This window comes from Echinops telfairi, unplaced genomic scaffold, assembly GCF_000313985.2.
Source record: "Echinops telfairi isolate 266 unplaced genomic scaffold, ASM31398v2 ScPeMD7_3;HRSCAF=10, whole genome shotgun sequence".
Lineage (NCBI taxonomy): Eukaryota > Metazoa > Chordata > Mammalia > Afrosoricida > Tenrecidae > Echinops > Echinops telfairi.
This window is the reverse complement of record NW_022103899.1, coordinates 34708893-34725624: the sequence shown is the minus strand read 5'-3', so window position 1 is coordinate 34725624 and position 16732 is coordinate 34708893. Positions and strand designations below refer to the sequence as shown.

The following is a 16732-nucleotide window of genomic DNA, read 5'->3' as shown; positions in this document are numbered from 1 at the left end:
TTTTCTTGGGGAATGCCACCCTCTAGATCTCAGGGGCTCAATATTCCAAGGTGTGGATATTTTCATAGTGGTATCCCCTGACACACCAATCGATAGTGCCACAAGGAGTCAGAATTAACCCAATGGCAGTTGGCTTAGGGTTTTATTGTTTGGCTGCAATTGTTTTGAATTTTCTTCTACATTTTCTCCCCCTCTGTCCAGAACCTTCGATTGTGATCCTAATCAGAGTGATTACTAGTGGCAGCTGGGCACCATTTAGTTCTTCTGGTCTCAGATTAGTGGAGGTTTGAGTTGCTCTGGTGCAATAATCCTTTGGACTGTATGTTTCCTTGAGTCTTTGATTTTCTTCCCTCATCTGCGCTCTGGATGAGGAGAGACCCATAGTTGGATCTTAGGTGGGTGACACTTATGTTTATTATGACTGGGATAAGATATCATGGAGACAATCCTCTCCCTTTAAAAAGTTACATTGATTTTAATTTTTTTAAATCATTTTATTGGGGGCACTTACACCTCTTATAGCATTCCATACAACTATTATATCAAGCATATTTGTACATGTGTTGCCATCATCATTTTCTAAACATTTACTTTCTATTTTAGCCCTTAGTGTCAGCTCCTCTGTTTTAGCCTTCTTCCCACCCTCCCCCTTCATGATCCCTTGATAAATTATAAATTATTGTTGTTTTCATATCTTACACCGAATGCTGTCTCCCTTCACTCATGGTTTCTGTTGTTCATCCCACCTACCCACCCCGGGGTGGGGGAGAATTGGGTTATGTGTTATCATTGCCATCAGTTCCCCCTTCCTACCCTCCTCCCCACACCTTCCTTCTACCCTCCTGGTATCAATACTCCCATTTCTCTTCCTGAGGGGTTTATCTGACCTGGATTCCATGCATCCTGAGCTCTTATCTGTACCAGTGTACATGCTCTTGTCTAGCCAGAACTGAAAGGCAGGACTGGGGTCTTGATAGTGGGTGGGGGAGTGGGGGATGAGGAAGCCTCAAAGAACCAGAGGAATATTGTGTTTTTCACTGGTGCTATACTGCACCCTGGTTTACTCATCTGTTCCTTACACCCTTCTGTTAGGGGAGCATCTCTTGTCTACAAGTGGGTTTGGGGGGGGTCTCTGCTCCAAACCCCCTCATTCTCAACAATATGGTTTTTTGTTTTGTTTTGTTTTTTAGGGGTCTCCTGGTGCCTGTTACCTGATTCTGTTGAAACCTCATGATCACACAGGCTGGTGTGCTTCTTCTATGTGGGCTTGTTGCTTCTCTGCTAGATGGCCATTTGTTTACCTTCAAGCCTTTAAGACCCCAGACGCTATCACTTTGGATAGCTGGGCACCATCAGCTTTCTTCACATTTGCTTATGCACCCATTTTGATTTCAGTGATCATGTCAAGTGGTGAGCATCACAGAATGCCAGGTTGTTAGAACAAAGCGTTCTTGCATTGAGGGAGGGCTTGAGCAGAGGCCCAAAGTCTGTCAACTTTCCCAATGCATTGTCATATAAGTATATGTACATAAGCCAATACCTCTATTTTTATGAATTAATAGATTTACATAAGTGCACACCTATGTTTTTACCGCTACCCATAGCTTTGTTTCCTAGATCAGTCCTCTGTTCCCTTTTACCTTCCAGCTGCCCCACCATCATGCTCACTCTTCTTCAGCATCTTAATAGTTCCTCTCCAACACCCCCAGGATCTCTCCGTCCTCCTTATTGTTACTCATAATTCCCTAGTTGTTCCCCTGTCTACGGCGTTGTTTGCTCACCACTCCTTTCCCCTGCCTCTTCCTCCCCCCAAGTTCCTCCAGAACTGTCGGTCCGAGGCTTTCTCCTCAGGCTTGCTTCCCATGTCTATCTTATAGGAAAAACAACAATAATAGAGATAAAACAGAAAACAAAAGATTGAATAAAAAATGAAAAAAGAAAACAAAATAGCAAAAAAAAAAAAAAGTGCAGACCCCACAATGATGTGCCAAACCTTGAGGGCAAAGTAACCACATGGAGCAACTCATGAACAGAGAGGTCTACAGGGCCAGCCCCAACAAAGCCAAACTGACACACACACAGCCCACCCTGCCCCCTAGAAATATGTGCTACAGAGGACAACACTAACCCTACAGATTGGGGAGAGGTGCCGGCCAGCCATGCCCAAACAGAAGCAAACCAAGGAAAAAGAGAGAGTGAGGGACTAGACCCCATACTAATACAAGCCCTGAGGACAACGTCCCTGCATGGAGCTGCTAAGGCACAGAGAGGGCTGTAGGGTCGACAACAGCTCAAGACATGAGGTCCCCTCGCTGGAGCATATGGCATCAGAGGACAGTACTGGGGACACACGGCAGGGAGTGAGTCCAGTCTGACCACCCCACAGTGGGGTGAACCAAGAAGGGAACATAACAGATCAGCAATGGAAGCAAAGCAAAGTCACAAAACCCCTGTGGAGCCCCCGAAATAGACATCAGGCTGGGAGGGGCAGTCCCAGAATCCCCCAGGACTGATGGGGAGATGGTCATAAAAGGTCATCAGACAGACCTGGAATTAGCCATTTTAATTGTTAACAGTAAATTGTACACACCAACCATTATGCAAATTCTTTTTATGCACAGAAGTGCACACTTGCTGCATCTGCTGGAGTGAGTGAGAGGCTCCCTGCGGATGAAAGCCTCACTCCAACTCACTGCCACCAAGCCCAGGTTGAGTCGGGAGGAGAACTGCCCGTGGGTCTCCGAGACAGAAACTCTCTATGGGAGTAGAAGGCATCATCTTTCTCCCGAGGAGTCGCTGGGGATGTTGAACTACTGACCTTGTAGTTGGCATCCCAAAGTATAACGGATACTGATCAGGATTTTCATCGATTTATCCTGTTTTTCAGTATTCATTTCACTGCATATGAACATGTGGTTCTGTGACTTTTCTTTGGAACTGGCGTGGCATCTTACAGATGCCCTCGTTTTCAATGGGAGGCATTCGTTTGATAGCTGTATGAAATTCATGATTTCATCTTTAATTTTTAACAGTTGTTATAATTGTTGTGTTTATTTTCTGCTTCCCTATTGCCCCACCTGGAATGGAAGTCCTACACTGTGAGGGATCATTGTTGGTTTGGTTCTTTGATGTAGATGTGTCTATAACACAAAACTCAATAAATGTTTATTTAATTAAGTCGATTTGAATTTAATTCAAAGTAAGTTTCATTTAACCTCAATCAATCTAACCTGGATTGATAAAGGTCTTATAATATAAAAACATAAAGGTGATTAAAACCAGTTTCACTGAGACTTTAATGTATGACCTTAGATAAAATGTTTAATTAAAACAATTTAAACTAAAGCCTTCTATTTCTCTTTTTGAATAAAGCTCAGCATTGCTCGTGACAATAGTCAATAATACATAGAAATCTCAGTGATATAATTTTTAAATCCTAAATGATAAACAGATCAAGAAGTTACTTTTTTTTAAATTCATGAGCAAGTTAAGGATTGTTTTAAACCATTTCAAATAATCCCTAAAGGGAACCCATTTGTGACATGTTATCTAATGATTACATTCTTCTAAAATTTAGTACATTCTCATTTCAAAAATCCAAACTACCTAAAAAGGCATACATCGAGACATACTGGGATATTAGTAGGATTGATATTAACTCTGCCCCCGTCCATCTCCCCACAGCCAACCTCTGTTATTACAGTATCATATACTTTCCCCGTGTTTCCTCATGCATACACAAAGAAGCATGTGACATTCTAAGTTCCCCTTTACAAAACATGTACTACATACTCTATTCGACAACTTAATTTTTTCCCTTTAACAGTATGTTTGGTATGTTTCTGTATCCAAGTATCCAGAGGCCTTAGTAGTACAGCATTCCCAACCACAGTTAATTCATCGGTCCAAAGTGAACTCTGGACAAGCCAGTTGGAATGTGCCAAGTCAATGGATGTGGAGTCTGAATAACACGAAACTCTGAGACCGAGAAATTTTATACGTGCACTTTACTGAAAGTTTTCTAGTGCTGTACATACGCCTCTATTTTCCACATTATTCAGTCAGACATGGAAGATAAAGGACAGTGTTACTGCAGCTGTGTGGGATATGTATCACACGCCCCTAAAAATAAAAAATTCTATCATAAAGAAGGTGACATGTCATATGAATATAAATTAAAGATTGATTCACTAGCTACAAATCTCTTAGATGCCATACATTTTCTTTTAGGTTTTTGACATTTGGGAAATATCTTTACAATCTTCTTTCTTTGCCTCAGTGAGATTTCATTGTGGTTTCTCATGAAGCCCTAGCATACTGGGGCTCATTTATACAATGCCAGCCATAAAAAATAAAAAAATACTTGTACTTGGAAGTAGGTCAAAGCCAGCGATATCTAAAAATATTAAAATTTTGACTTCAATTATTTTTACTGTCAAGGTTTCAAATTAGCTCTTCAATGAAAGAGAGGCAAGTAAGATTTTAGAATTTTTAAGCAAATACTACTAGTTCTTATTTTTTCACAATTCTTCAATACCCTAGCTCAAACTGTATCGTGAACATGGCCCAGAAATTACATACTCATAGTTCTTCATGAATTTAACACTATATGAAATGCAAGTAGGAATGTAAGTGAAAATACAGATCTGGAAGAGGGAGCACAGAGTGCTAATATGGAAAAAATGCTTTCTACAGCCAGGGTTTACCATCTAAAGAGCATTATTCTCTCAGAGACTGAGGGAATTGTTGGAAATTAGTGGTGATCACAGGTTAAGTGGCAGGCTGTGAACTGCAAGGTGAATGATTCAAAACCACCAGTCACTACTCGGGAGAGAGATGAGGCTCTCAGGTTCTGTAAAAATCTACAGCCTATTGGGTCACTATGAGTCAGAATTGACTCCATGCTGGGTTTTGGGTTTTTGTTGTTTTTAGACACCATCTACTCTGTCTCAACTCACAGCAACCCTTTGTACAGCAGAATGAAACCCTATCCAATTCTGGGCCATCCTCGCCATGGCTATGTTGGGGCCCATGGTTTGCAGCCACTATGTGAAGCTCTCTCTTTGACCGTCTTGTTTTTTGCTAACCTTCCACTTTACCGAGCATGTTGTCCTTTTCCAGGGATTGGTCTCTCCTGATAACATGACCAAAGTGCATGGGACATTTCTAAGGAGTCCTTTGGCTGTACTTCTGCCGAGACAGCTTTGTTTGGTCTTCTGGTTGTCGGTCAATACTCTTCTCCAATACCATCACTGAAATACATCGATTCTTTTTGAGTCTTCCTTATTCATTGTCAACGTTCCCAGGCATAGAAGGCAACTGAAAACACCACGGCTGGAGTTGGGTATACCTGACTTTGGTTTTGATATTGACTAGAACCTACATTGTCTCCACAAATCATAGTAGATAAGAAAAGTAGAGGGACATCAGAGTATGCTGGCCCTGAGACCTATCCTGATGGTTTTTCAGTAATGTTAGAGGATGGCTGAAGAAATGGCATTGGGGCCACCTCCGTCCTCCTCTGGCTACCCAAAGGAGGAGAATCCAACTCCACACAAGCCCAAGACTGATTGCCATCAGGCAGAGGCCAGACCTGCCTCTGGCCTCCATCCTTCCTTAGCCTGTTCTGACACCAATCATCCCTCCCGGCGCACTCTCCTGCTCTCCTAGGTTTGGTCCTCTGTTGCAGTGGCTACACTGAACTCACAGGTGTGGCTTCTTACTGAGTCCTGGGGTTCGTCGGAGAAGCTAACTGGTTACACAATGTTAAGGGTGATATTTTTGTTCACAATGCCTCTTCTTCAACAATGCTGGCAAGAATGTCTCTCTCTGGCCCTCAGCTTCGCAGCCTCATGGTTCGTGGGACTCTTCCTTGCTCTAGGGGTTGGAAAGCCTGCCGTGCTGCCTTTGATCTTGGTGCTGCTCCTCGGTTCCATCTCATGGTCTCTGTGGGGTTCCTCTGTTCTGTCTTGTGGCCTGAGTCCTGTCGCCTCCATACCTCTGCTGCTTCCACCACTTCAGGCAGGGATCTTGCATACACTCCACTGGGGGTTCTTCTTTCTGTGCGGTCCCAGGATTCCCTGGGTTCCTCCTGATATGACTCGCTTTTATATGCCCACCCAGCCTCCTTTGGGGTGTTACAAAGACTATGGATAGGAGAGCCATGCCATGTCATTTCACTTCACTGCGATATCTTTTCCTGGTTCTGTCCACTGTCGACCCCACCAGACCCATTAGATGGTGAAACGAGAGTGCAACAAAGAATGTATGGATTTCCCCACTCCGTAACATACCTTCTTTGAAAACGGCCAACAAGGTCATAAGTCAAACATCATGTTTTTTGCTTTTTAAGTAGGTTTAATTGTCTGACCTAACTATTCGATTATTCTAGCCTACTTTGGTGAAAACAACATTCATGATAGTATTTTAGACTTCTGCTGTATATTCAGTAGACTTTAGAATATCTTCTAAAACCAGGTCCGTTGTGATTATTTTCACAGGGCCAAGATACAGAGAAAAGCAGAGTTCGGGCTCTGGAAGTCCAGATCAGAAAAAGTTGCCTCGAATGTAAGAGGTATGAACAGGAACACCATCTGCCCTCCGGGGATGTTGGAAGTCTGGTCTCTCTACCTGCGCTTTGTGATTCAAAACCATATAGAGATCATATTACTTTCCACAAAACCCACAAAAACTTTCTATCTAGAGCCACCCGCTGCCTTGGAGCCGATTCCGACGGACAGTGGCCCTGTGTAGGACAGAATGGGACTGCTCTCACAGTTCCTGAGACTGTCAACCACTGGATGAGCAGTCAGCCCCAGCCTAGCAGGCCAGTGGTTAGCCCACAGCCCCACTAGCGCTCCTTGTCCATCCACGCACAGGTTGAATTTTATGAGTAATCGAACCAGGAAATTTGGAAACAGTGCCATACAGGTATCATATAGTTCTAGCTTATATGCAAAACCAATTATCAAATGATTCCCTCGGCTAATTGTATTATTGTAGAATTTAAGCATGTACTCTGAGTAAAGTAGAAAGACATTAAATTGCACAGAGAAGTTACACTCTAGAACCTAACCCTACTGTTTTAAAGCAATATTTAGCATCAATTATATTTTACATTATACTATGTCCCCAATGGAAACCTGGACTCAAAAGCAATAAAAGTGGCTGCATTTCTTACTTTTCCATGAAAGATGCATAATTATTAATGTTTCAAGATATAGTTTATGATCTTTAAGGAAAATACTAGATAAATTTAAGGACTAATTATTTAATATAAAAATCGGTCTAAGCATATCTGTTGATGGGACGAATGAGCCAAATTCCTGCTCTACCTTTGCTGGCAGACTTTGCAGCTTTCTTTGACATTGCCAGTATCCTTGTATAAATACAGCTTTAATGATAATAATACAGATAACATTAACCCTCAATGGTTAACAGATCACGATAACACAACATGGATGAAAAGGAGCCAATCTGCAAAGCCAATAAGTCCTAGAACTGAAAGAAGCTGATAAATGAGGATGTTTGCCAGACTTTATGCTTGCTCAGTAGATGCTTAGATGAGCGGAAAATGACCAAGTGGACCCATAAGAATTGGTCATAAGCATCAGAGTTCACCATTGTGATTTCACTCATACCCATAGGGACTCATAGTGTCCGGGGGGGAATGAGATATGTGCACATGCACTTCAAGAGCAAGATGATGTTATATAACAAAAAGCTCTATACTGATATAGCATTATGTGAATTTGATAAGAAAGATTTATATGAAGGAGTACCCCTGCTCTCTAGTTGATTCCTATGGATAATAACCGTGTAGGACAAAGGAAACTGCTCCATAGTGACTGCCTGGGACAAAGCAGAACAGCCTGGTTTTCTCAGTTTGAGTCTTTATGGAAGTAGATCACCAGCCCTGGGATTGGACCACAAAACTCTGGGTTGGCTACTGAGCAATTAGAACAACTGTATTGTGACTTTCCTTCCTGAACACCATGAAGTTCAGAAATAGTTGATTTTATCCTGAGAATGAGAAAAGTGTGCTGGTAGACAATACTGGACGTCTACAGGCATTACAAATGACACACATCAGCTCATATTTCAACCAAAAAGGAAAAATGACTTGCTAAAAAGTGAGGTTTAGGTTGCATGGAGTCTTTGTTTATGCAAATGAAAAATTTGGCAACAGATATTGTGATGGTTGAACCATATGATTGGTTAAACTGGTTCCATTGACTGTCCATGTGAAGAATGGTGACGTTCATACTCTTACAGTAATAAAAAACTTTTAAGATGTAATGTTTCCTGGAATGTTCATAATATAACTTGTTCCTGACATAAATACATCTTGAATTTTAAAAAGTGATGGATGATCACTTATATCTGATTTAGAGAGCAGACAGAGCTAGAACCAAGTGGTAGAAGGACAAAAGTGGATGCAGTGAAGCAGATTTCTGCCCCCCCCCCCCCCCCCCCCCCCGTAAGAAAATGCGTTCAGTATGCACAACACACTCCTGGTGGCCAGATGTGTTGAGATTACTGAAGAGTGAGCAGCTGTCAGAGGGCCTATAACAGGAATCCCTCTACACCTCTCCTCCACCCTCCGTAATACAAATGAACAAATTTCACTGGGACATCTAAGCCATCACCAGTATGTATTCTGTGTCTGTCTGCAGTATAAGGGATTGGCCTCTGGACATCACATTTCTTCCCTTACTGCTTTCTGACTGTGCCTCCTTGGGCACACCTTCTCAGGCAGCAGTCTCATAGAGATTGTATGCCAGTCACTTACATTAATCTTTGCAAAACTCTGTGAAAAGTACTAAAATGTGATAGGTCAGCACTAACAGTCCCAATTACCATTTCCATTATTATTTTCTTCCAATTTTGTTCTCCAGAGATTAGTAATCATCTTTTTTAAAATGCAAATTTTCTCTCATTATCCCTTGTACTTAAAACATCCCAGTGACTTCTTTTTTCTTCCAGGTCAAGGGCCAAATCATATTAATGGGGCCTATCAGACTCTGTAAGATCTGGCTCCCATTTCCTTCTCCAGATTCTTTTTGGGTTTTTTCCTAACAAGATCCTATTTATTTTTTATTATTAAATTATATTTTTATTGGCATATCTTACTCCCTCCAATATACCCCTTCCCTTCCCATACAGTTGTTGTTCAATCCCATTGGATAGGGCTACACAATCATCAATGCTATCAACCCCCCTCACCCCACTTCCTATTCCTCCCCACCTCAATTCCCATGCCCTCGGGAAACCCTTAGTCCTGGCAGTGTCTCTGAGGGTCTTCTATTGACTACCGTGTACTGAGCAATCTTAAAAGTACAAGTGAACATACGTAAATCTGATATGCACACATTGTAGATCTTGTAAGGACCATAATAGTAAGGGAGGAAATGTTAAAGAACTAGAGGATAGTGATGTGGTTGATCAGTGCCACACTGCACACTGGATTTATCCTCCGTACCATGAGGCCCTTCTAAGAGGGACTGTCCAATTGTCTTACTGGTGGACTTTGGGTCTCCACGACATCCACTCCCCTTCATATCGATTTAAATGTGTGATTTTTTAAACTTCTGATATCCATTCCTGTCAACACCTCATGATCACACAGGCTGGTGGGCTTCTTCCAAGTGGGCTTTGTTACTTCCTTGCTAGATGGCCACTTGTTTAACTACAAGCATTTAAGACCCCAGACATTATAGCTTTTGATAGCCGGGCACCATTCCAGCCTCATTTTTAAACTCTCAACTTTTGCAGACAATGGCTCCAGGATAAAGGATAAAAATTAAAATATTATAAACTAAGATTAAGAGAAGAAGAGCCCCTTACTTTTTAAAATGAAATAACAATAAATAAAAGTGTTCTTTTAACCAATGATTGCCTATAAGTGTAAACCAATAAAACAAAAGAATAATATTTGTTAATGAGTTTTGCGCACTTAAACATTGAAATTGTCCATGATTGCATTCTCCTTGTATCAGCAGTGTCCATGAAAGCAGAAATCAAAAAGGTAAATGACATATTATACTGAGAAATGTTGCTGCAAAAGACCTCTTCAAAGTTTAAGAAAATCAAAGATGTTATTTTGATGACTAAAGTGTACCTGATCCAAGTGCCGGCCTTTTCAATTGTCTCCTATGCATGGGAAGGTTGTTTGATGAAAAAAGAGAAGACCGAGGAAGAATCGGTGCATTCAAATTGTGGTATTGACAAAGAATATTGATTATGTCATGTCTGCTGCAAGACTAAACAAATCAATCTTAGCAGAAATAGAGCCAGAATGGTCCGTGGAAGCTAAGTTCATGAGACATCAACGTGCTTACCTTGAACACATTCACAGGGAAGACCAAGTACTAAAAAGGTCATCTTGTTTGGTAAAGTACTGGGTCGGCAACAGGGGAAGTCCTTAGGGAGATGGGGTGCAAAAGTCACAATGGACTCACATTCCCAAAGATCCATCAAGAAGGGGGTGCAGGTCAGGGGAATGTTCTGTTCTGTCACATGGAAGGTCGCCATGACTTGGGAACTAACACCACCACACCAGTATATTCCAAACCGTTATCTGTACTAAATGTTTGGTGTGCATTGGCTTAGTTAATCTTATAACAGCCATCTGAAGAGAGTTGTTCACTTTATCTGCATTAGATAGACTAGGAAACAGAAGCCCACAATAACAAATGTGTTATCACAGAACCAAGTCTGCTAGGAGCCTGACCCTGATCTCTACTATATGCCCAGGCAGAGTCCCCAACATGCTCAAGATTGAAGAAGATTCAAGTTCACCCAGAGGCATCGAGGAAGAAAGCTCTGATGATCCACTTCCAAAAACATATTATCCATTGAAAACCCTATGGAGGAGCACACATGAGGCTTCCCAAGAGTTGGAATCAGCTTGACAACAACTGGTTCGGTTTCGGGGTGTTTTTTGTAATCTGCCAGATATTGTGTTAAGTGCACTATGTATATTGTTGCTGTTTATGTCTTCTTATGTAGGTATTAAAATGAGAAAGTTGATAGGTTGCATGCTTTTTCATGGTCCCAAAATTAGCTTCAACTGAATGAATGCAGATCTGTTGAAGTCTAAAGAAAAGGCTCTTTATCATACTCAGCATTGGTACCTGTACTCTTAGATGCCACATTAAATTAGCTCAAAACTACCTGTAAGATTCTAAATAATCACAGCTTAAAAAAAGAATTCCACCTTTAATGGACATTTGTTTAATGGACAATTAACACTTGAAAAATGCCATTCTATTGTGGAAGATAAGAAAACAAATAACATGGATGAAATTCATAGATTGTCTGTGGATAAGTAGTTAATAAGTAAGTAGCACATGTTTGTTAAAGAGGATATAGCAACACCCATGACATATATATGTATATATAGCAAGCGGGTATTAAATTCATGCCATGTTACATACAAAAACATACACAAACCCACTGCTGTCAAACCTATTTTGACTTACAGAAACCCCACGGGACAGGTAAACCTGCCCCACAGGGTTTGCAAGCTTGTATATCTCTACAGAAGCAAATGGACACAGCTTTCTGGTGGCTTCAAATCATCACGTTTTGTTTAGCCCCCAAATGTTTAACCAAAGTGCCCTAGGGGTCTATACTAAATCTACAAGAGACTCAAATGTCTAAATCAAGGGTCCTCAAACTACGGCCCGCGGGCCACATGCAGCCCACCGAGGACATTTATCCGGCCCGCCAGGTGTTTTTGCTGCTGCTGCCTGTCCTACTTAGCAGCCGACTCGTCCAGTGTGCATAGGAATTTGTTCATAGTTTTTTTTAAACTATAGTCTGGTCCTCCAATGGTCTGAGGGACAGTGAACTGGCCCCCTGTTTTAAAAGTTTGAGGACCCCTGAAATCACTCAATATTCTTTTTTTTCCTTCCTTATTTTTAAAATTTTATTCTTAATTGTGAGTTAATAGATATATTATTCCATAGTTCAATCACCTCAAGCAGAATTGTCTAATTACTACCACAACCAGTTTCCAAACATTCTTTTTGTTTCTGAATTTCTGGACATTGTCTCCCTTTTACCCTCCACCACCACCACCACTGTACATCGCCCCCCAAAAAACTCTTATTCTACTTGTTGACTCTATAGATTCATCAATCCTAGGTTTCATATACCAAAACACAGAAAAACATATGACACAACTACATGAGGGTCATCTCCGATGATATAACACCTCTAAGATACAGCCTAGTATGAACAAACGAAAACACAGAAAATGTTGAAAACCAGATTGGTGACACCCATTCCCACATCCTTTGTGCAAGAAACACAAAACTCAACTTCTCAACAGGCTGACTGAGCATGATAGCTATGAACAGGTATCCTTGCCCTGTATCCGTCTGAGCAAGCAAGTGATGTCATTGACATTGTCATCCCCTCCTCCACATGTGGGCCACCTTGCTTGAACCCAACTCTGGTCTTATAACTACACCATTGATAAGGGAAGGCTGACGTGACTGGGGGTGGAGGGTGGTGGTGAGGATTGAGGAATATGAAGTAGTACAATCTTTGCACCTGCTTTTACCCTATACCAAATGTGTTAACTTCCCCTTCTCTTCTCACAGCATGTGTTAAATTGATTTCCTAAACTAAGAGGTTTAAGTACTTTGTGCTAATCTGTAAATCTTTCTGTTTGCTGACCTCTAGGAAACTTGCTAGTGATCTAATGAAAGCTACCATTGCATCAAAGTGATTTTTCAGATGACATCCTTAAAGGGCAATATCATTAAGAAGAACAGAGAATGTGACTTCTGAACAGGAAGTGTCTGAGGCTGAAGAAAATTTGAAGCTCTCCCCTCCCCAATTCGCTTTCACGCACCTTGTGTCCGCCAGAGTTGCTCGTGCTACCGCCCAGGCTGCAGCAAACGCTGCTGGAAACCCTGCAAAGCAAAAGGGGAGGCAGAGCATTATTTCAATGACAATAAAGCAGGGGGTTTTTCCTGACACTAAATAGATAAACTAATATACAATTAAAAGCTGATAGAGGTCAACAGACATGAGCAATGTTGATATGTAAGCAAAGACAAATCTGCTTCATCTTCTTCTTGCCCATCTGCGAAATGAGCTGAATTTGGGGAGCTGAGTGGCAGTTTTGACGTTATTGATTCCCCAGAGTCGGAAGATGATGGCTGGCCCAATATTTGTTGAGGATGTTGAAGCAAGCCATTTTTGGAGGAGGCTAAAATCCCTGGAGCCAGAAGTAGGCACTGGCTGGTGTCTGCGAGTCTGATATTGACCGCACTGGTAGCCACGTGCTTTCTAGGGGTAAGGCACTGAGATGGGCCCTTGAGGAGTCATGGGGAGGCTGCTGTTTCCAAACATTAGGACTTTAAAGTCCAAAGATATGAAAGCATAGAGAAGCTACCGTTTCCATCTGTAAAATCAGGACATTTCAAACAGTTTGGCCTCTTCCTTTCTTTTTTATGTTAGTTCTTCAGACAGAAATATTTGCATACATTAGTAGGCAAGCCAAGATAGACTGATGAGTTAGTTTGATGACTTGATCATGAGACATTTTGCTCCATAAATGTGGGCTTGCAGTGTCAAATTCTGACTTCACCTTGGCCCATTTACCATTGGAGAAGGACTGGGCAGTTCATGCTACAGTTGATTCGTCTCTGGCACCACAAAGGAATCATAGGCCACAACTTTTATAGACACGGCAAGAGACCTGGAGGATTTAATGGATGACTTTCCATCGAGTAACTTTTAGGAGAGAGGCTTAAATAAACTTTACAGACAGAAGCCATGATGAAAACAATACAGATGCCAAGAAGCACCTTACAAAAGAGTGGGTGGTGGTGCTAACTTGGGATATTTTTCTTAAGCACTATATTAAATGCCCAAACATTATTTAAAAAGTATTTGTCGTTTTTCCAATACTCTTTCTCAGCAATAAAGTGAACAAAGAAATGGATTCAGATAAAGAAAACTTTGGAGAAAAAAAATGAAAACAAAATGGTACCATAACAGATTTTTCTTTAGTTTCCTGAAATGTATATCCTGGTGGAGGAGGCAAAATTGACAAAACAATTCATGTTAGTGCTCTAGGAGGAGACTGTGCAATAGATGGGGCCCAGTCCCTCCTGACAAGATGGCTAGAAAAGGAAAGAAGTATATTTTGCTTTCCTACTATCTTGCCAGGGTTTAAAATGTGTCTGTTGATGGCACTGTCAGGTATTAGACTGCTAACTGCAAGGTTAGTGGTTCAAACCCATCAGCTGCTCTGCAGGGGACAGATGAAGCTACCTACCCCCATAAAGATCTCCAACATTGGAAACCCTACATAGGGTCCCTAGAAGCCAGGAAGTCGCATTTTGGTTTGGGTTCTGTCTTTGATCAAGACTTTCACATGTCTCTAAGCTCAGGTCTAATCTTCTGCTTCGCTTACAATCTCCCAGCCAGGCATTTCCCTGAACGATATGCTGCACAACGGGGATTCGTGCTGCCTAAGTTGGCATTATACTTTAGATGACCATAGAGGAAACGTGGGAAGCACTGTGTCTGAACAAAAACTGCTTTTCTCATCTTTGTGGAGGACCCCCATCCAAGACTAACACAGAGGGAAAAGGAGAAAAGAACAGAAAACCAACGCTGGGGTTCTTTAAGGGTGTCTGGTTGCCACGACTGGCATCATGTTATTGCATACATGAGAACAGGTAGATACAGAGGGGAAATGTCTGAACGCAAGTAAATGTGAATGTTACTCAATATATACGCTTGCCTTGAAAGATGAGTTTCTGACGCAATGTTTATGTGCACAAAACACGAGTCTGCAATGGAGACACAGGTTCTGGTTTAGCTTCATTGTTAATTAGTGTTGTAGTGGCAGGATTCAGCTTAGTATCCCTCAAAATGAAGGTTGGGATTGAAAGCAGTAAAAAAATGTATCAATTCATCCCTTTCACCACATAAACACTTAAGCAGACCTCCTAAATTTGAGGCTTTCAGTGGGCAGAAACTAGACAATCAAATTGGTGAGGAGGAAGAGGAGGAGGAAGAAAGCAGCAAAGTGTGACTGGAAAGAGCCGGCAATGAATTTTGAAACCAGGTAAAGCCACAGTGACAAACCTACGTGACGCTTACACGTGTGAAGTTAAAGCTGGCTGTCATTTATTTCTCTTAAAGACGTGGTAACCTATATGGCTTTAAAGGACGAGGAGCAAAACCCCTGAATTTAAAACATCTGGGAAAGTGATCAGCACAGCAAAACCAAGTTCTTGGTCTTTCCCAGAGTCAGAGACGAATCCTTTCATCGATAAATGCAATTTTAACTTTAAATTATCAGCATAAATAATAAGGACATGAAAATCAAAGGAAAGAGAAAAATATTTTTCTTGAAAAAAATGAAGATATTTATGCTGAGGTGTTAAAATATCATAACTGATTTATGAAAGGCAGATTTTATTCATTAAACTTTCTGAATGTAGTTTACAGGATCTTAACAGATAACCAAAATAGCCAAAAGTATCAGACTGTATGCTTCTAGTGTGAGAAGATTTTGACAAACACCCATCTCTATATTTCAATTATATTCACTGCCAAATGGATGATCAAAAACTGTTTGCTGAATTGTGATCATTTTTAAATATAATAAAGCTGGAAGTATAGTTCCTTTGTTTCAAAAATAGTTCCTGATGGTTTCCAAAGATTACAATATATTAAAATATTCTAATGTAAAGGTTGGTAACAGGTACATGACTAAAAAATATTACTGGACTAGGTGGATTTTGTTACTTGGTTTATTATTTTTTTTTATTATTATGCTTTAGGTGAAAATTTCCAGAACAAATGAGTTTCCCAGTGGGTATTGGAACATACAGTGCTCCCTGACATTGGTCTCCCCAATGTTTTAGCACTCTCCCCGTTTCCACCCTGAGCGTCCCATTTCCTTCAGTGGGATTTTCTGCCCCTTCTTGCCTCCTTATCTTTGCATTTGGGCAAATGTTGTCCTTTAGATCCAAGATAGTAGATTATTCTAAAGAGTACACTCTCTGAGTGTATTGTTTATTTTATAGGCCTGTCTGTTGTTTGACTGAAAGGTAGTCTCCTGGAGCGGACTTCAGTTACGAGTCACAGGAATGTGCTTGGGGCATAATCTCAAGGGTTTCTCCGCTCACTATCAGACCAGTAAACCTGGTCTGTTTTATGAGGTTTTTGTTTTGTTTTTTTTAATGTACACTTTTCTTCCTCTCTGTCTGAGAACCGCTGTACTTAGAGTGGTCAGTAGTGGCAACCAGGCATCATCTAGTTTTTCTGGTCTAAGGTCATCTAGGCAGTGGTTTGTGTAGTCTATTAATCCTTTGGACTAATTGCTCCCTTGAGTCTTGGATTCTCTTAACATCCTCCTTTGCTCCAGATGGGAAGCAGCTAATCATTATATCTTAGATGGTCTCTCAAGGCTTGGAGTTTTAAAATGATGATATATAGTATCATCTGATAGTGACCATTAGAGATAGTTGTTAATATAGGAAACTCCTTGGTGGCACAAGGGCTTAGGTGCTGGGCTGCTCATCGCCAGGTCAATGGTTCAAGAGAACCTCAGAAGGTCAGGAGACAGCTGCTGCCATCAAGATTTGCAGTCTTAGAACCCTAAGGTGTAGTTCTACTTTGCCTTGTAAGGTTGCTGTGAGTCAGGATAGACTTGGTGGATGGCAGTGGGGTGGCAAACAGGAAAGTAAATCAG

The 16732-nt window shown here is 41.2% G+C and overlaps 1 protein-coding gene across 1 annotated transcript in view; it reads right to left on the bottom strand.

Annotated features, from left to right (window-relative positions):
- The window catches only part of PTH2R (parathyroid hormone 2 receptor), a 62213-nt gene that overhangs the window by 24528 nt on the left and 20953 nt on the right, over positions 1-16732 (bottom strand). Inside the window, exon 6 of the mRNA XM_004701773.2 lies at positions 12866-12926. Coding sequence (XP_004701830.1) covers positions 12866-12926 — 61 coding nt within the window. The remainder of the gene's footprint in view (positions 1-12865; positions 12927-16732) is intronic.